This window comes from Populus alba, chromosome 7 (assembly GCF_005239225.2).
Source record: "Populus alba chromosome 7, ASM523922v2, whole genome shotgun sequence".
Classification (NCBI taxonomy): Eukaryota; Viridiplantae; Streptophyta; class Magnoliopsida; order Malpighiales; family Salicaceae; genus Populus; species Populus alba.
The window spans coordinates 13,660,943-13,681,729 of record NC_133290.1 but is presented as its reverse complement, the minus strand read 5'-3'; the positions used below and the strand labels follow the sequence as shown (position 1 = coordinate 13,681,729).

The following is a 20,787-nucleotide window of genomic DNA, read 5'->3' as shown; positions in this document are numbered from 1 at the left end:
TGTTATCGTTACTATCAAAATTAAATATTAAATTAAGAAAAATTAACGGCCTAGGCAATCCAATGATGCGATTATTATATCATAGCATTAATTAAAAATAGATGGTGATTTTATTGTTGTTATCTTATAAAATATTATTAGTTTCAATAGTATTTTTATTTATTTTTTTTAATTTATATTTTTTCTCTTTAATTTCATATTTTAATATGTAGTTTATTAGAGATTGAGCTTCATAATTTATTATGATTTATTTTATATATAGTTGCTTCAATGCTTAGCCTGTATTTAAAATTAAATTATTTAATAATTGTTTTGATATTATCCAATTGATTTAGTTAAATCAAAGACAACATAAATGTTTCTTAAATTTTTTTTTTAAGGTCCAAATTAAAATAAAAGGGGGAGAAATGAAAAAAAAAAAGGGAAGCTTAATTGAGAAAAGAAAAAAGAGCTTCACTTCACTGTATATACAAACAGTAAAACTCTATAATGATTTCCAAGTTTTTTTTAGCATAAAGTAGTTATTCTCTATTCATAAAAATTAAATAAATTAACTCAACTCTTGAAATAGTAAATAAATAAATAAAATATGTTAATGTCATTGAATAGGTATATATGTATGCATAATTATTAAACTCGATATAAAAATCATTAAAAAGTAAGGCTCAGGTTAATAAATTTTTTAAATGTTAAAACAACATTACCTTAAACTTTTTGAAAAAAGTTAATTGGAATTTTACCATATCAATCGAGTTGTGATTTGATTTATTGGTCAATTAAATCAAACTCGGTCAATTCTAGATTGTTTTTGATATACCTAGCCTAGATCAAGGATAAGTCAAATAGGTTTTGGATTGATCTATTTGAGAGTTTAATAATAGTAAATGAATGTCAACGTGGGAGGGTAATAAAACTAATGATAAATGGGTGATCAATTTTTCTTTCAACCACTAATTAAAGGGGACCAATTAATATGAGAAATAAACGTGCACCTTTTGGATTTAAATGAGAGGATATGGAGAGAAGAATGAGAGAGATTTGCCCCTAACAAAACTAGGGACAATTAGGTGATTAGGTGACTAATTGCCTTAATTATTCGTGGATCAAAAAGTTATAATATAGTTTTACAATATAAAAAATTGTTGCAAATTAAACAATGTGCTCCTACTTGATTATTTGCCAATGACCCAAACATGCCTTTAACTTAATTATATGATCATGCATCTCCTCTCCCTTCTATGATCTATATAAACATGTAAAGGACATTAATTTTGTGCATTTGCTTCCTCTAAATCATTCTTGATCCGTTTCCCTCTCTCTTCACAGAGATTTTCACTTCTCCATTGCTGTTGATTAATCTTCACTTTTCAGGTCAGTTTTATGCTCATATATATCCACTTAACATGATTATTTATTCTCCATTTTTCTACGTTGCTTGTTTTATTTCATGGCTCAATATCTTTTCCATGCATTTATTTACATGAATATATCTCAAGCTGGTTTGCTGAGAAAAAAACATGAATTAATGATCAATGAGTGATAAAAACCATTTGGAAACAGATGAAGCAAAGAATTTCTATGAACCATTTAGTAGGTAGTCTAGTAGTAATAGCTTGAAATCAAAGGGTTTGATCTCCCTATTATCTCAAGTTCAAACCATGTAATTGAAAATATAATGGCTACTAGAGGCTTACACGATTATTAACTTCAGAGTTTGTAGGATTAGTTGAAGTAAGTGTAAGCTGCTCCGACACCCATATTAATAATAATAATAAAAATCATGCCCCTTTACTCATTTTCCTCCACCTTCGGCTCATATTTGTTAATTTTTTAAAAAATATTTATAAGAAACAAAGTAATTTTATTTTACAAAAACTAATGAAACTATGTTTTTTTAGGTGAACTTCACTAACAGTAACTTAAACTCTTAATCGAGGCAGACTTTAAACGAGGTTGGACAAGCATACATATAATTTGAGCATTACCAATTGTTTTTTTTTTTTTTGAAAAAAAAAAGTTTGAGGTTTAACTTCTCTCTTTGTTTTACATGAGAGAAGCTTATAAAACTCCCAGCAATAGTAGATGTTAGATTAGTGAATAGATGTGCTTCCAAGCCCAATTAGTGCTCGTGTGGATTTTAATCTTATTATAAGAAAAGCTAAATTATATGAAGAAAAATACTGTAGTTTTTTTTTTTACAAAATATAGTGTTTTTTCATTTTTTTTTATTTTATTGAACATATGGTTTTTTTCTCTTTTCCTTCTCTTTTTTTTGTTATAATTTTTTTAAAAATTATTTTTGTCCATTTTATTTTTTAATATTAAAAAAATTAAGAATTTAGCTTTATAATTTTTTTTATTAAATTAAAATGATATGCAAATTTATGGAGATAATTCAAGATACTGCCTTTGCCAAGTAGGGATTACAATCCACAACCTTCTTTTTTCTCTTCTGGAAAAAGAAAGAAAGAAAGCTTTTTTTTTTTTTTTTTTTTTAAAAAAAAGGTCATTATAGATCTCTCTAGATGAGAGATGCCCCATAAAACCAGCACATTGGTTCTTGTCCTCACATGGCATACGTAGAGGTGCATAATTAAGGTAGCAAATCAGCAAGGAAATCTGTTCTCCCTGTCCAATTTGGAAAATGCAAAGCAACCAGAATATTGGCAGATTCTCTTTGTCCCTCATTGCATTATGGACTAGAGAAACTAGTGGGATTTAAATCAGAAATATATTTAATCTGAAAATGCAAGAAATACAAGCGAGGATGGATAAATAAAATAAAATATGGGAGTAATAATTGTTTCTATATAACTCTAGATATAAGAGTAATGCTAGAGAAATCTTTTCAAATTATAGAACTTGAATTTCATCACATTTAATGATATAATCTCGATTATGAAATGAAATAATTAATACAAAATAATCATATTTTCTCAATCATTGCAGTGCAATAATGCTTCTCAAAATTTTTGTTTTTTTTTTTCTTGAAAAGCATTGCATTGATAATTTTTAGTTTTTTTTTTATCATTTTAATATGTTGATGTTAAAATTAACAAAAATTATTGTTTTAATATATTTTTAAACAAAGAATACTTAGAAAAAATAACATTTACTACACTCCCAAACAAACACAAAAAGATTTAAATTTTACAGAAAAAATCAAAATGCCCATTATGTTATTTTAGTGTTCTTGAGCCATATATATTAATCATTTGCCTATAATTAATGCCTTTTCCATTAATTCATGCGATTCTTGCATCGGACCACTTTCCATTAACTACTTAAAATGTTGCTTTTAGTTAGATAATTGGATTTAAATAAATTAATAAAAAAATTTACTATGTGGATGTTTGTTTTTGCTTTTTTTTTTAAAAAAATTTTTGTTTCAATTTTTTTTATGTTTTATATCAAAAATAAATTTTAAAAAATAAAAAAATATTATCTTAATATATTTACAAATAAAAATTACTTTTCCATGACTCTATATTTTAATCTAAATATTTCCTTTCATCATAAAATTTAATTAAGGAGACAATAGACACTTTTTGTGAGTACATTTTCACAATAAACCCACAACACGTCAGCCTATCCATATCAAACGGTTGATAAAGTAAAAGAGCATAGAAAACTTGGGGGACCATTGAGCGATGGTGACACTAAAAAGAGTTCTCTCTTTCGCTTTCTTTTGTTGTTTTGATCCCAACTTTATACTAGGGTTTTGGAGACTTCTAGCATTATTATTTTCTAAATTGGAACCAAGTTTTAGATTTAATTAGTTTTGAAATTGGCTCAATTAAATTTGTTGATCTAATTTTAATTTATATCTCGATTAATCTAAATCAATAATTTTTTAAAATTAAATAAATATAATAAATTTAAATTGATTTGATAACAATTAATTATCTCATGTATTTATTTAAATTAGGATGAATCGAGGCTACTAGTTAATATAGATGTTGTTTTTTATTTAAAAATATATTAAAATATATATTTTTTAAAAATTTACTTTTAACACTAACATATTAAAATTATTTAAAAAAAAAATTATAATTTTAAAAATTACAATTAACCGTATAGTTTTTCAAATGATCCATCTTATCATTTCCTTTTAATTCACGGCCTCTCAAGAGTCTCCTCCTCCACCACCACCGTAGGCCCATCATCCGTACATTCGGTACACTGCACTCAATGCTCACAATGTGACCTTTGGGATCTTTTTTAGATCAGAGAGACTTCACATTGAACAATGTGAGCGAGAGTTCATATCATTTTATTTTTACTAGTTTATGGGTCTCATCTTGTTTCACTGATGAGAAACCACACCTTCTAGTTAACTCGTCTTCATGAATTTTTTTTTTTTTTAAAATTTAACTATAAAGGTGTTTTTGAGCCTTCTATTAAGGCCAAGCCCTTCCACATTCTATCAATATTAAGACAATTGAATGTCTAATGTTAATTACTTACTACATATTATGAGTATAAGATTTTTATAGAAAACAAAATACTTACTTTTTCTTAAAAAAATAATCTTCTGTTCAAAGAGAATCTGAAAGAAACTGAGGGATTGGATCTTGTAGAGTCTGAAAGGAGGAAACTGAAAGCTATATTTATGGTAAATGGAAACGAAGAAAGATAGTTTTTCAATCAATGAAAGATATCACGCCTAGTTTTCATGCAATCATGGAATCCAAAGTCTCTGTCTTTCTATGTCAACTTTTATTTTGCTGGTTTTTTACAGTCCTTTTATTGCATTCTATGGATTTACATGGCAGCAAGACAAGAACCCCAAAACGTGGAAATTTGTAATAAAGCACAAAACAACAAAACAAAACAGAAAACCAGAAAAACCCAGAAACAGAAAGGTCTTTCTCTAGCCTCTCCTTCCTTGCAATCTCTAAAAATTCAATCTTTAATGCAAGAATCACACAAAACCCAAGGTTTTTATAGGCTTTAATTTAGTGATCAGTACAGCCTGAGCGAGTAATCGCTTTCTCTTTTCAGTCCCTCTTTCTAGCTAGCTACCTAGCGTGTTTTATGTGTTGTGTTGTTTCAGTAACACAACCTGTCTTGGCTGGTTTGTTGGTTGGTTCTTTTCTTTACTCTATTGTTTCCCTTGTAAATTTCAACATTTAATACTTTTTTAGAAACCCCCCACAAAAACCAGAAAAAATAAAAATAAATTGCAACTCTAGCTGTTGCTCTTTTTATAAAACGAATTATTTGGTTTAAATTTGTCTTCTTTTTTAGAACGTTTGGTTCTTTTTTGATTTTGCTCTGTGGGTTTTGTTTAGTCACCGAAACCCGTGTTATTAAGATTGCTTTTATTATTCTTTTTTTGGATTGTGCTACAGAGGCAGAGGAAAGACTGCTGCTTTTGCTGCTCCATTACAATCATGGCACACAATAGAGAATGAGAGTAGCAGTAGATGTGGCTAGAACAACAAACAACACTAGTTTTCTTGTTTTTTTGACCTAGCTATAGCAGCCACTCGTGTTTGATGCCCGCGCTCTTGCAAAATAAAGTAAATATTGAAACTTTATCACTCACGTTATCCAGATCTCGAGACTCTTTTAACCATTGGTGATATTGACATTTGTTGCAAATTCATTAATTCGTGTGGTTCAATTTTAGTGTCTGTGCGTGGCAGAGGCACCTTTCCTTCATCCGCCATTTTCTTTTATAAGCCAACCATTTGAGTTTGGAATTGTGTTTCAATGCATTGCACTTGAAAGTTCTCAAGGGTGTGAATGTTGACTCTTGCGATGTTATACAAGCCATAATCAAAGGAGGGGTCGGTGATTAATAGTGGTTTTTGTAGTGTAGGTGTTGGTTCCTTTGCATGGAAACCAAGGTACCAGTTAGTAAGAGCTTTGGTCCTTGTTTATTTCATTTGTTTATTGTTTTTATTTCCGGAGTTTAGGTGTCTTTATTTATATTTATTATATATATCTTGCCTTGGGATCTATCTTATATTGGTGGTTTAGAACATGCTTATCAATAGCCTGTCACCTCGTATTGGTGCTGATGTTAGAAGTTGGTTCCTAGTACTTGCCCCTGTATTTGAATTGATTATTCAGTAGACTGTCTTGCTGCAATCTATATTATTTTGAGTACCTTACAGAGCGAAACCCGGTCCGTTAATTGTGGCAATTTGTGGGTTTATATAGTGGGTTGTTAGTACTTGATATGGTTACTAGAGAATGGAGTGTTGAGGACAGTGTTTTTGATGTGGAATATTGGTCCTAAGCACTTGAAAAGATGCTGAGCTCTGATGAAGGAGAGAGTGATCTGTTCTTTGATTCTGTAGATCACTTGGAATTGGGGTGTGATAAGTTAGAGTATGATATTTGGTTGAATGAGCCACAGAGTGTTAAGGAGAGACGCCAGGGTTTCTTACGCGGAATGGGTCTAGGTGGGTTTGCTTCCAACATTGATGAGAATCTTGGTTTGGAGAGGATCACTGAATGGAGCGAGGCTGTATCAAATTCTTTAGTTTCATGTACAAATGTTGAAGAGGTAAATTTGGTTAGTTACAGTGCTGGTAGAGAAGAAAATTCTGAAGCCAATTGTATGGTTGATGAAATCCTTCCTTTCTCGATGGATAAACCGGGTGCAGCTTCTGAAAACAAGAACATTCGACCTTCAGTCCATTTGCGGCAAGGATGTGAACAATGTGAAGAAGAAAAATGTAAAAAGTTTGATTCAGAAAAAAGTAAAACGAAGAGCTGGTGGAAACTCTTTGTAAAAAAGAGGAAGGAAAGAGGAGGTAGATGTGCATCTGAGGTATCCAAGTTGGATACCGAAGCACCAAAAACAAACAGAACGAAGGTGAAGCAGAACAAAAAGGGGTGCATGGAGTTTTCAGGGGTATACATGGGACAGGAAATTCAAGCTCACAAGGGCTTCATTTGGACAATGAAGTTTAGTCCAGATGGGCAGTACTTGGCAACTGGGGGCGAAGACAGGATTATCCGCATTTGGCGTGTTACTTCAGTGGATTCATCGTGCAAATCTTTTACATCTGAAGGACATTCTGATAGCAACCTGAAAGAAGGCAAATCTAGTTTGAGAACAAAGAAGAGAACGCATTCATCTGTTGTCATTCCTGAGAAGGTTTTCCAGATTGAAGAGACACCATTGCAAGAATTTCATGGTCATACCAGTGAAATTTTAGACCTGGCGTGGTCCGATTCAAATGTGAGTCAATCCTTTAAAAACTAAATTTGGTTTGGCATCATAATAATATATCTGAGGTCAATATATATCGAGCTAAATTGATAACTTTGTTGCAGCACCTTCTTTCGTCTTCCATGGATAAAACTGTTCGTTTGTGGCTAGTGAGTTGCAATTATTGTCTGGGCATTTTTCACCACAGTAGTTATGGTAAATATGAGAAAACCTGGTCCTCTCATCTCTTTGATCCGTGATTTCATTATACTGTACGCATTTCATTCCATATGTTTTCTTCGTTTCCCCTAAAGAATTAATAAATTCTAAGCTGGTTTTGTTTCATTTCTTTGAATGTCACAGTAACATGCATTCAGTTCAATCCTGTTGACGAGAACTATTTCATTAGTGGCTCCATAGATGGAAAAGTTAGAGTTTGGGGAGTGTCTGAGAAGCGAGTTGTTCACTGGGCTGATGTACGAGATGTAATATCTGCCATATGTTACCAGCCAGATGGGAGAGTATGTTTCTGATTCTTCTTCTTTTCATGAAATATTCTCCATTTAATTTTTCTGTTTTGCAAGTCTATACACCTCAACCATTCTAACCTTGTTGTGTTGTTTTTTTTTTTTTGCAATCAGGGGTTTGTAGTAGGTACTATTATTGGCAGTTGCCGTTTCTACGAACTATCAGGTGGATTTTTTTTTTCTCTGCTGAAGCGTGTTACATTTTTTTCATATCGAACCTCAACTCATCCTTCTCCTACAGGATCCTGACCTGGATTTTTGTGGTGTATAGGCACTGATCTCCAGCTTGAGGCAGAAATACATATTCAAGGCAGAAATAGAAACTCTGGCAACAGAATTACTGGCATTCAGGTTTCAAACTTGAATCTCTTTTCGTCAGAAAGCTGAGCTTTCCATGATCTTGTTCACTGTTAACATTCAATAGAATCCCATCTTGCAGTTTTCCCAGGAAATATGTCCAAGGGTTATGATCACCTCTGAAGATTCTAAAGTTCGTGTATTTGATGGGGTTGACGTTGTCAATAAATTTAAAGGTAAAAATGCATTATTAATTCTTTAGGGGTATACGGAGACACCTTACTAACTTGTTTCTAATGGACGTTGCTATTTTGAAGTGCCATTTCATCATATTTCATCTAATTTGTGTTTGTGATAGAAGATAGTCTTGATCAGTCTAGCTCAGGTAACATCTGCTCAGGATGATAAAAAAGTCAAATAACTTTTAGCTTCTTAGCTTTTGTTCTTTTTTCTTTCGGGAGACCAGACTCGTAAGAATATCTCTCAGTATCAGAAAGGGCCTCCGAGCCCCTTAAGTTGCTCCTCCCATTTTATGAGTTTCCAGTGCATTTCCACTTTGTTTTGTTGTATTACTTTTTAGTTTTTGGCTGGAGAAGATGCAACTGGAAACTAGGCATCTACCTCTTTGAGCTTTCACAAACATCAATGTCCATTTTTTTAGCCTACTTTGGAATCAAGCACCTTGTTTACTAGAACACATCCGAGCGCACATTGAATCTAACTATCTGCACAAATCTGCATTCATTCATGATTCCAGTGGCCTTTACAGCTGTAACCGTGTTGGATAAGAATATAGTTTACCTTTCTGCATGGATCTCTCATTCTTGTTGATCTTATCTGCATTTTTTATTGCATGCACTTTATTGGTGCAGTGAATCCAAACTCATTTGAGTAACTTATTAAGAGGTTTTAATATATCGCATTTCAACGCACGCCTTTCCATTTCTTGCATGTTCATTGTTTGTTCTAAGCGGTCCAGTTATCCTAAACCAGTCTTTTTTATTATTTTTTTAATTTTATTATTGTAGGTCTTCCAAAGTCAGGAAGTCAGATGTCGGCTTCGTTTACTTCAAAGGGGAGACATATAATCTCGGTTGGAGAGGACTGTCGTGTTTATGTATGGAATTATGATGGCCTGTGCACGCCATGGTCTAAACACACAAAATCTGTGAGGTCCTGCGAGTATTTCTTCTCTGAAGGTGTGTCTGTTGCTGTGCCTTGGTCAGGCCCGGGAACTGAATTGAGAGGCCCGAGCAGTAGAAGTCTCCGGAGTTATGTGCAAACAGAGGGGGATGCTCCCTGGATGAGGGACTCAGACCGCTTTTCTCTTGGCAGTTGGTTCTTCATGGATGGCCGATGCAGGGGTGGCTCTGCAACATGGCCGGAGGAGAAACTTCCTACGTGGGATGTCCCAGTTTTAGACGATGAATATCAAAATCAGCAAACTGAGGACCTTCATCAACAGTATTGCGTTAACACCAATGGCCAGATCTCCTTACCAGATGCATGGGGCCTCGTGATTGTGACTGCAGGATGGGATGGAAAAATCAAAACTTTCCACAACTATGGATTGCCCGTCAAGCTCAAATAGATTCAAGCGATCTTCCTGGTCTTGCTAATGAAGTTGACGCAAGTCTTCTGCTGTGAGATGACACATGGTGTCATCCAAATCTGTGGCACCTTGTGATTCAGCCAGGATCATGTTAGCTTGCAAGTCACTGATCGTGATTCGCAGCTTTAAATACGAGCCCTACATCTATTGTAAATGTTTTTTAGTCTAGTTCTTGTACTTGGCCTTTTTCGTGGTAGAATATCCTCAAATCAGTGGCAGAAAGTCTCTTGACATGCTTTGTAATCACTTTCATGGCTTCTGCGGTCATGCTCTGAGTCATGCCACTGGTTCCCCACGTATATATATGGAATGACAAAGAAATATAGTCGATTTTTGTTATTTAGCTTTGTGTGCTCGCAGTAATTAAACCCACTCGGGTTGACTCGAGGTCTGGATTACATGTTGGAGAAGTTAACTTGGATTAATTAAAACAATAATATTTTAATTGTTTTTTCAAAAATTAAAACGGTATCATCCTAAAAATTTAAATTATATTTTAACTTAATTAAATGTAACATGAAAAACGTCTTGTTGATTTTTTTTACATCCCATTGAGTTCTTAGTTAATATGTCGAGCTGAAACAGATTTAATAATTGTTTGTATGCTTTATTATTATTATTATTATTATTCCCAAAATCTTTGTTTGAATTGTATACAAAAGGGGATTTCTTAATGCAATTGTAAGCAAAATAATTAATATATGTAATGAAAATCTAAATTCATTCAAATCTTTTGCAGTAAAGCTTTCCCCCAAATTTATCGGAGATCCAAGCCCACGTAGGAAAAACGGGAAAGGGGTTTAGACTTTAGAAACAGACCCCAACTCTTTGTGTTCTGTGCTGGGCTTCAAATAATGGTCCTGAAACCTGCCCACGCTAGCTAGAATCAAGTAGGAGTCATTATCAAACCACCGTACTATCATTTAAAGAGAGTATTTAGAAAAGTCCTAACCCCTGTTTTTAAAAAATTTTTTTTTTTTTATTAAAAGTTATATTTTTTTATTTTAAATTATTTTGATGCGTTTTAATTATAAAAATTAATTTTTAAAAAATAAAAAAAACATAATTTTAATATATTTTAAAATAAAAAGTACTAAAAAATAATCATATTTCCAAACAGGAAAACCTCTTAATTTCCCAATGTCTCATGTTACAAAGATAAACTGGATGAAACAGGTTGAAAGAGTAGCTATGATTATATTTTAAAGTATTTTTAATTAAAAATATTTTAAAATAATATTTTTAAAATTTTTTTTTGATATCGGCATATCAAAATAATTTAAAATATTAAAAAATTAATTTCAAAAAATAAAATAATTTTTTTAATTTTTATTAAAATATTTTTTAAATAAATAAATAGAATTTTTGATGTTGGGTTGAGACCCTATGTCATATCATTTGTGAGTAAATTTGATGATGGTAAAAAATAGTGCCATGGACACAATATTTATTATTGAAGAAAGAGTGTTTATAAATTTATTGATTCTAAAATTGTATTTAATTTAATTTATGATATTTTATAAAATAAAAATTTGAATTATTTAATTATTATTTGTTTTATGATAAAAGTATTTTGTAATAGCTTACGTAACACTTGTTGTTAGAACAACACATTTTTATTGTGTAATATTTGTCGTTGAAAGAGAAGTGAGTCACTCAATATTAATAATATTTTTTAAGTGTTGTTGAGAATTTTTTTAGGATACTAATAATATTATAATTAGAGTTTTAATCTTCTTATAATATCTTTTTCTTTATTTGTCGGTCTTTTCTTCTCTTTTTTAATCAGAATTTGTATAATAGATTTCATAATTTCAAGTTTGAATGTCACGAGCATGTATATATTTTCTACTTCGCTAATTCGTTAATTCAAAATGTGTTGTTTTGCCATTTTTTTTTAAAAAAACCTTGCTAATAAACCTACTCCAAAAACTATACCAAATTTCAATTTTTTCTATTTATTTTGTATAATGGTGTATGTTTTTGTTTTAATATTTTTTTTATTTTTTTTTGTTATAATTTAATATTTTTAAATTATTTTGATGTATTAAAATGAAAAATATATATTTTAAAAATAATATTATTTTAATATATTTTTAATTAAAAATACTTTAAAAAATAACCTACTCTCGCTGCTAAGAATATCAGGAGTTTTTCTTGCAAACCCCACCTCTTTTTTTTCGTGCACATTTAATTTCTTCAACACCTTTATGCTACTAGCCCTAAAAACGTGATCCTCCTCTGGTTTCCCTCTGTTTCATTTGATTTCAAAACACAAAAAAAACACCCTGTTTCTTTAAAGTCTTTCCCATTTAATGGTGTTTCAACAGCATTGTGAAACACCATTAAAGAGTCTGCCTTTAGGGCTCTGACAGTTGAGCCATGTCAAGTTCTGGTGATACTGTTGTTGACAAGGTACCTTCGCAAAACCAAACGTTAATCTCTATTCTTTTGCTATATCTATAGGCTGTTGGCATGTATTTTTTGCTGCATTGCATTTTTGTTTTTTAGGTTTTGAATCTGGGTTTAGTGGAATATATTGCACAATGATATGAGCATGGCCTTTCTTTTGAGTAATGAAATTGAACCATGCAGTAGATTTTCTTCGCCTAAAATTTTATTTTTTTATGTATATAAATGTGCTGATGGAACTGGCCCTCCTTTTGTTATGTGAAGTCATTCATGATCACTGATCGTGTAAAACAATATGTGGCCCCCCCTCAGCCATGGCTGTATTTGAAGTAGGAACCTCAAAGTTTAAAGCTTTTTAGTTCGGTTTGTTAAAAAATTAATCGTTTTTGTTTGAATTGATTTGTTAGTTTTGAACATTTTCTTTTTTTCTGTTATCTTTTAACCTTACACTTATGACTGTTTAGATTCTTATGCTGTATTATGGGACCTGATTTCATTTGCTGAAGGTTTTTTCTTTCAATTAGGACCGAGTTGTGGGCTAAGAACAGATTTTATCACTCGAAGTTTATGTATGCTTGAGCATTTTTTATTCTCCCTTTCTTTGTTGCTCTCATAGGCTTATTAATGTTGCTCCAATGTATACCTTGGTCAAGTTTATATTGTGTTGCCAATTGACATGCTCTCTGTTGAGTTTGATGAGCATAGATGCATGCATTTTTTTTTGTGAATGTGAATTGGGATTGGACCATGAATCCATCTCTTAGCTGGTTGACTTAATATTTGGTTACTATTGTCCATTTTATCGAGTGGACATTTACTCTATTCCAGTGCAGACATGCACTAATTAACAAATATTTTCAGGCATGCTTGATGAGAAAGAGTAAATTTTTATGCTGGGAATGAGCTTTATTCATTTATTTTCAGATCCAGCTATAACCAGGGCTTATATATGAGCTATATTTGACATTTTCAATCAGGTTTCTATTACTGGCTAATCAATTTTGAATGCAGAAAATGCTGCCTCTTTGTACAAAACTCTGTGGCTGGATTAATTCCCTGGTTCAATAAGAAACATTGCTGGGTGATGCTAGTATTGTGTTACAATTCAGACATTAGTATGCAAATATATGTCGGTCAGTTGAGGTAGCCTGGCATGTTGGAGCCATAAAACGCAGCAGCCTGAGATTTTCTTTGCTTCGGCTAGCTTTTGCACACCATATAAACATTATAGAACAACATGTTTGCCACAAGTAATATGGTTATCATGTTCGCAGCCAGCTCGAATAATTCTTAATTCTTTGTTCCAGATGAATGTTTGTCGGAAGTGTGGTGATAAGGGAGATGTGAAACGTCTCATATACTGTAACAAGTGTCACGCTTCAGCCGAGCATAGGTTTGTTGAATGACTGGTTTAGTTATGTTTTGTTGCTTTAGAGCCACTGGTGCTTCACCTTTTTTCTCTCTTTCAAAATCAAATTTGGATTTAATATACTGCTCTTCCATATTAGACCATATAATATGATTCTGTATGTAAATTGATCCGCTATTCCCCAAGTACTTGAAAAGAAAAGCATCTGCTATCCTTCTTTCTCATGAAACTTTAATGCGGCTGCTCTCTTTTGATATCAGAATATTGTCTTCAACTTGATGGATACTAATTCTATCAAACTTATGTGATGAAATACATGGTTTCTTATGTTTTTCCCCAGTTATTGTCTGGACACACTGCCAAGGAAAGGCGAGAAAGAAGTCCTTTGGGCATGCGAGGAATGTTGCTCAATAGATGCTAATCCTACTCCAGTTTCATCAAGAAAAAGTGAACGAATAGAAGGAGCTGCCAATATTAAGTTGAATAGGATGAAGTTGAGAAAGCGGACCAGGTTTTCTCCAGTTACAGAAAAGGCTTATACAGATAGTTCGAGCCAAGTGAAGCAGCCTGTAAGTGACTATTGTTCCATGAAAGAGGCGATAGAAACACAATCAACTTCTCAATGTCTTCAAAATGAAGAGCTCAAAAAACCAAGGAGGAGGTTTGTTGTTAAAGATGATAGCAGCTCAGATGAGGAATCTGACATTATTGAATGTTTGGTAGTCAATCCTCTTCAATCAGCTCCTGCTGTTGCTGCTGATTCACTGAATGTATCCCACAGTTCACCACCTTCAGAATCCGATAGATACATCCATGCAAAACCAATCATTGATCCAATTTGGAAGCAAGATTCCTTTTTTGTTTGTTTTGTATATTAGCATCAGGTTTATGATCCACAGGTATTCTCATTTACAGTCTTCTCCTCTTCCTTTTTGGCAGGGGAAGCTTCAACATTCAAAATTTGGAAAATCATACCTCTGTCTTACTTTTGGCCCATTTATCGACAAATGCTTGCTCAAAAGTATGGGATGCAGCGAGTGCCCTCCCAGCGCAGCTGAACATGGAAATTTTGTCCAGGTCTGATGCATGGCCCCATAAGTTTCAGATAACACCGCCGGCTGTTGAAAGTATCGGTCTTTATTTTTTTCCACAAAGAGAAAGGTAGCCTCTGACTTAATTTTAACGGATTATTTTTGTTCTTTGATCCTGTATACAAGATTTTCCTTTTTGTTATGATCATTTAATTCCTTGACAGAGATGAAAAAGTTTTTGAAAGTCTTCTGGATGAGATGATAATTCATGATCGAGCTCTGAAGGCGGTGATAAATGACTTGGAACTGTTGGTCTTCTCTTCTTGTGAACTGCCCCAAGAACATTGGCGTAAGATTTATTTTTCATGGCTTATACTCTTGTTTTGGATTTTAAGAATTTAGTCAATTTCCTTTGAGAAGTTCTATCTCGAATGACTGGTGTACAGGTTTCTGCCAAAAGTATTATTTGTGGGGTGTGTTTAAAGCAACTAAAAAACATGCTGTTGCTAGCAATGCAGAGGCTTCCATGCCCTCCAACCTCTCAAATAATGCTGGCCCTCAAGATGGGGAGAGTGTTGGTTAGCCACCTGGAATCCACTCAAAGTCCTTTAAGCAAAACAAATGGCTGCACATTTATTCTGAAAGTTCCTACTCTTTATGGAAAAACTTCAGTCTCCTCATCGTATCAGTGCATATCCACTGTTTCAGCAATTTTGTTAAGCCTCAGAGAATAGATGATCAAGCGATACCTATAACGAAGCAGATGCATAAATACAATATAGGAAGCATAACCACAAATCAAGGAAGGAGTTGGACTTATTATGTCAACCACAGACAACATTATAGTCATTTTGATACCAAACCTTGTTTGAAATTTTTGTTCTGTTTTGAACTTGGTTCAGCTTTGAATTTGAGCTGGGATTTGGCATTCCTTCCTCAGGAATGGGCCATCAGGGCATGAAAGGCTTACAGGTGGGGTGATCATCCTTGCATCTGCCCTCAGCGAAGGCAATTTTTAGGGTATGGATCACATGGTTCTAACATAACAGTCTTCTTATGCTCACATGTTTTATTGTAAATTACCAGTACATATACATAAGGACATGCGCATTAACACTGCAATAGATCAGTTGTTTTTGTATCTTTGTTTCTTTTTTATTGCAGAGTTTGTGCTCTTTCTTTTTTTTGGTCACAGCAGAGTCTCTGTTTGATATTACAGTTACACATGATGCTCCTTTCTGGTTTTTCTATAACAATTTATTCAAAGATCTTAATCCTTAGAACCATGTGATTTGATTTGATCTATTTAAAAAAACATTTGATTTGAATTTGAATTATAGTAATTGGCAAAATTGATTACTAGGTCTTTGTACACTACTAACCATCACATGCATTTTATTTCAAAGATGATTTATATTTTTGGTTTGATTTTAACAAATAGGCCATCTCAATGAGATTTCCTTACATTTACAAGAAATTTCTTTCTGAGATTCTTCCCTTGAATATGAATAGGAGAAAAAAAAGCAGCAACGCCTTAATAGTTTCTCTTGCTACCTTCTCCATAGTTCACAACCAAGGTTAACCCATATCAAGACAATTTCCATGGAATTGAATTTAAGAAACGGGCTAAGAAAAAAGAGTTGGGTTGATAGCTTTCAACTTTGAATTTCTTATTGAGTTTAATAATAATGTTAATTTTTTTTTTTATATTCCATATATTATATTTCTTACATTCCAACAAAAATTGGTCCAACTTGCAATAATAATGCGGGCAAAGAAATAATTAACAAAAACTAAGAAAGTTAAAAATCGATGATTGTTTATATGACCAATGAATTTCTTCCTCATATTTTTTTTTTAAAATTTAATTTTTTTTTATTTCATCATTTATAATTTAATTATATAAAATTATATAAAAATAAGTTTCAAATTAAAATAAAAATACAAAGAAAACATATATAGCTCACTCTAAAACACCGTTTGGAAATGCGGTCCAAACCACGTTCCCAAAAAATTCAAAATTTTTTCTTTTGCTAAAATTTAATATGGTTTATATGTTTTAGAATCATTTTGATGTGCTGATGTTAAAAATAATTTTTAAAAAATAAAAAAAAAATCATTAGCATGTATTTCAGCACGAAAAATTATTTAAAAAGCAATCGCTACTACACTGCCAAGCATGCTTTAAATGCATAATAGTTTTTATTTTGGTCCAAAATTTTATTTTATTTATTTTTTAATTTCTGAGTTAGAAAGAGGAGAAAAAGTTGCTGAAAAATAATAAAAAAAAAAAAGAGAAAATTGTTGGTTTTCGCAATTTCTGCTTCTTTCTTCCTCTCTAGTTGCAGTTTTGCGGACTTCATGGTGCTGCAAATCCTTCTCCCATACAGCACCACCAAATTGCCTGGAATTTCTGCCTCTTTCTTCTTCTCCTACTTCCTCTTTCTTCCTCTCCAGTTGCATTTTTGCCGACTTCATGCCGCTGCAAATCCTTCTCCCACAAGGACTGGTTGCATTTTTTCCGACTTCATGGTGCTGCAAATCCTTCTCCCATAATGCTACAAAGAGATTATTATAATTTATCTTTAAATTTTTTTCTTTTATATTTTAAGTAAATAAATTATATTTACATGACACGTTTATAAAAATAAAAATCTTTTGTTCTTACCAACTAAAATTAAGATAAAATAAAAAGAGCAGCTGGGGTTTAAGTATTTGCATGTGAAACTCTTGCTTTTAGTAAAGAGATTTGCTTCCCGTTTTGATATTTAATTAGAGGTAATGATTTATTTTTGATGTATCCTTTTATATATATATATATATATATATATATATATATATATATATATATATTTTAAAATCTTATTAAGCTTTAAAAACATTTTTCCCTTTCTCATTCTTAAAAAAAAAAAAAAAACTGTGGTTTTGAATATAACAAAGTATGTTTAGCACATGGGTACTCCTCGGTTTTATAATAAGGTATGGGTAGAAAATTGAATACTGTGGTTTTGCATTAGTGACAAGAAAATGCATTTATTCCAAGAAAATAGTCACTGGAATTTTAGGTTCATCGTTTTTGTTTCTTGAAGTGAAAGAAAGAAATCCTAAATGTTAAATTTTTAACTGTGATTATTTATTTTTATTTATCAGATTTCTGGCTTCATTTGTTTTGTAATAAATGTCTTGAATATGTTTTTTCCTTTCTTAATATTTACGTGTCTGTGTTTTTTCAGTTATTGCATGGACATAGAGCCAAGAAGACATGGTGAAGAACTCATTTGGACTTGTAAAGACTGCAATGGTAGAATCTCTGAGCCTATTCAAGTTCAGCCAAGAAAAAGTGAACGCATACAAGAAGCAGCAGAAATTAAGTTAAATCAGATAACGATGCGAAAGCAGACCGATTCGAAAAGCGGCCACTCATAGGTGATGCTTCTTGCTTGCAACCAGAGACAAAAATGCAGTCCACTTCTTCTCGAAGTACTGGAAATGGTGAGCAAAGAAAACGAAAGAGGAAGTTAGTCCTCGATGATGACGGCAACTCTGATGGGGAGGGTGGAGGTGAATCTGTTGAAGGATCTGTAGTTGATCCTTGTCAGCAAGCTCCTCCTGGAGTTCCTGCTCCTCCACTTGCTATGCCTCAGAGCTCACTATTTTCAGAATCATATGAAAATGTCTGCGCTCAGCCATTATCAATCCAATTTGGAAGTATGTATCTCTTTGATTGTTTTATGCACCGTCACCAGATTGCTTTTTTCTCAATAGTGCCCGGACTGAAAGATTTTTCCGTTTTGATTTTTGTTGCTCTAGGGGACGCTTCCGCATCCGGAATGAGAAAAAATCAACTGCTGCTGAACTTCAGGCGCACTTATCAATGAAAGTGTCAAATAACCATCTCAACCTAAAAGTTTAAGCTATTAGGTGATGTTTCAAGATATGATTTATATTATTCTCTAACATACTCCCTTAAGTAAAAGCTTTTTGGACTTAAAACTTGCACAGATTCATATTACCTTGTGCTTGATTTTATCAAATAAATAAGAGTGGTAAGATTCGAACTCGTGATCATTAGGTCAACAAGGCTCTGATACCATGTCAAAAAACCATCTCAGCTCAAAAACTTAAACTGTTACATGAGATTTCAGGATATGATTTTTATTATTCTCTAACAGAAAACATGCTTAAAGGCATGGAATGCAGCAAGTATTCTGCCACAACTTCTGCACATAGATATCTTGTCCATGTCTGATGCGTGGCCACCGATGTTTCAGACAACACCACCAACTGATGAGCATATTGCCCTTTATTTTTTTCCAAAGCATGAAAGGTGACCCTCTTCTTTGATCTTCGATTTCCTGTTGTCAATATTTGCCTTGTCATTTTGATTGATTTGTTCTATAACAGGGATGAAAGAGCTTTCGAGAGCCTTGTAGATGAAATAATCCTTCATGACTATGCTCTCAAGGCAGTGGTAAACAATTTGGAAATATTAATCTTCTCTTCTCGTGAATTGCCAGTAGAATATTGGCGTAAGCTACCATTACCAACCTCACTGTCTTTACTTTTTAGCCTGGATAGTTCTTAAGAATGCAGCTCACTTTATTTACAATCTGCAATTTGCCTGCAGGTTTTCGCATCGGACAGCAACTCCCTCATTTCGCCAAGTATTCTGGGCACAGAAAATACAAGAACAAGCTATAGCTAGGCGTGTAAATGTAATGTAGGAATTATGACAGCAAAAGTGAGTTAAGGACTAGATTGAAGTCGAAATGATGTAGCAGTTATGGGCCTTTGCGGTGCAATTATGTATCAAAAGCGGATAAATAAAGGATAGCATGTTATTCAGGATATTAGAGAATAATATAAATAATATTATAAAATCTCATCAAAAAATTTAAGATATGATTCTTTGATATAATATTAGAGTTTTGATGACCAAGCAGTCACGAGTTCGAATCTCACCATCCTCATTTATTTGATAAAAATTAAGTATAAAGTAATGTGGACCTATGCGGGTTTCAAACCTAAAAAGCATTCACTTGAGGGGATATATTAAAGAATAATATAAATCATATCCTAAAATCTCACCTAAAAGGTTAAGCTATTGAGTTGAGATGGTTCCTTGATACAGATAATACAATTTTCGACTGTATGCTACTCTCCCCTCATTATGTATTTTTTTCAGTTTATTTTTGTGTTTTAAAAGTATATTTGAAAAATTTTAATTTTTAATTTTTTTTTATTAACTTTAAATTAATATATTTTTGGTATTTTCAAATTATTTTGATATACTGATATCAACAATGATTTTTTTTAAAAAAATATTATTAATATATATTTTAACATGAAAAATTATTTAAAAAATAAATATAATCACACTCTTAAATACATTTTTATTTATTCATGTACATGAAATAAATATTTATGACAAGGAAAACATTTTTTTTCTGTTTTGGTAAGCATACGACAAGGAAACCGATGGAGATCAACTTCCTAAGTCAAATAAAGCATGGGGAAGAATTAGGAAGACTTTGACCTTTTATAGGAAGCCAAAATTATTTTTTTTTTCTAAGAAGGTAGAAAATAAATTTTAATAGTTTTGCCTGTAATTTTGTTTTTTATATAAAAATCATTTTCTTTTTAAAGAGCCCAGGCCTGCCTCCGCACTGGTTTATCTATGACTAATCTATTAACGAGTATATAGGTTAAGTATATAATTATCCCTTCAAAAATTCTACAAGAAAAGAAATCTTAATACATATTTAGAATTATAGTAATAATTATTTTTTAAAATATTTTTTATTTAAAAATATATTAAAATAATTTTTTTTATTTTTTTTTAAATTTATTTTTGATATAGTATATTAAAATAATTCAAAAATATTAAAAAATAATTTAAAATAAAAAAAATATTTTTTTCCAAGTCATTATAAAATAAATATTATTGTAACATAATTATAGAACTAGCTTGACCAGTCAATTCAATATTAAGATTAATTCAATACGATTAAGTTTTATTTGAAACTTAAATTTTTTATTGTCTAAATAATATTGTTTTATTTAAAAAATTTAAAATAATATTATTTTTATTTTAAAATATTAGATTAATTCATAGATTGATATTACCAATTTATTTAATGTGGGTTTGTTTAGTAATGTGATAGTGATTTTTTTTTTTTAAGTATTTTTGTTTGAAAATATATTAAAATAATATTTTTAAAATTTATTTTTAATAATAATATATTTAAATAATCTAAATATTAATTAATTTTTTTTTTAAAAAAAAACTTTCTCACCGAGAAAACGAACCGCCTAACACTTTAACCAAGTCATATCACAGATCGGTCTTTTAATTATAGTTCACCGAA

The 20,787-nt window shown here is 31.8% G+C and overlaps 2 protein-coding genes across 3 annotated transcripts; both read left to right on the top strand.

Annotated features, from left to right (window-relative positions):
• The first annotated feature begins 4,307 nt into the window (after positions 1–4,307).
• Positions 4,308–9,950, top strand: LOC118040348 (uncharacterized). The gene is made up of 7 exons (XM_035047266.2): positions 4,308–7,201; positions 7,297–7,387; positions 7,535–7,692; positions 7,813–7,864; positions 7,970–8,049; positions 8,138–8,231; positions 9,024–9,950. The coding sequence occupies exons 1-7, from the start codon at positions 6,263–6,265 to the stop codon at positions 9,584–9,586; spliced, it is 1,977 nt and encodes a 658-aa protein (XP_034903157.1). The 5' UTR covers positions 4,308–6,262; the 3' UTR covers positions 9,587–9,950.
• A 1,825-nt stretch (positions 9,951–11,775) lies between these two features.
• Positions 11,776–15,560, top strand: LOC118040350 (PHD finger-containing protein 1). Of its 2 annotated transcripts, none has more exons than XM_073410387.1 (6): positions 11,776–12,022; positions 13,327–13,412; positions 13,729–14,232; positions 14,328–14,549; positions 14,644–14,768; positions 14,938–15,560. In XM_073410387.1, the coding sequence occupies exons 1-6, from the start codon at positions 11,990–11,992 to the stop codon at positions 15,000–15,002; spliced, it is 1,035 nt and encodes a 344-aa protein (XP_073266488.1). In that variant the 5' UTR covers positions 11,776–11,989; the 3' UTR covers positions 15,003–15,560. The 2 variants fall into 2 exon arrangements, with proteins under 2 accessions (XP_073266488.1, XP_073266487.1); XM_073410386.1 differs by having other exon boundaries at positions 14,866–15,560.
• Positions 15,561–20,787: the final 5,227 nt, after the last annotated feature.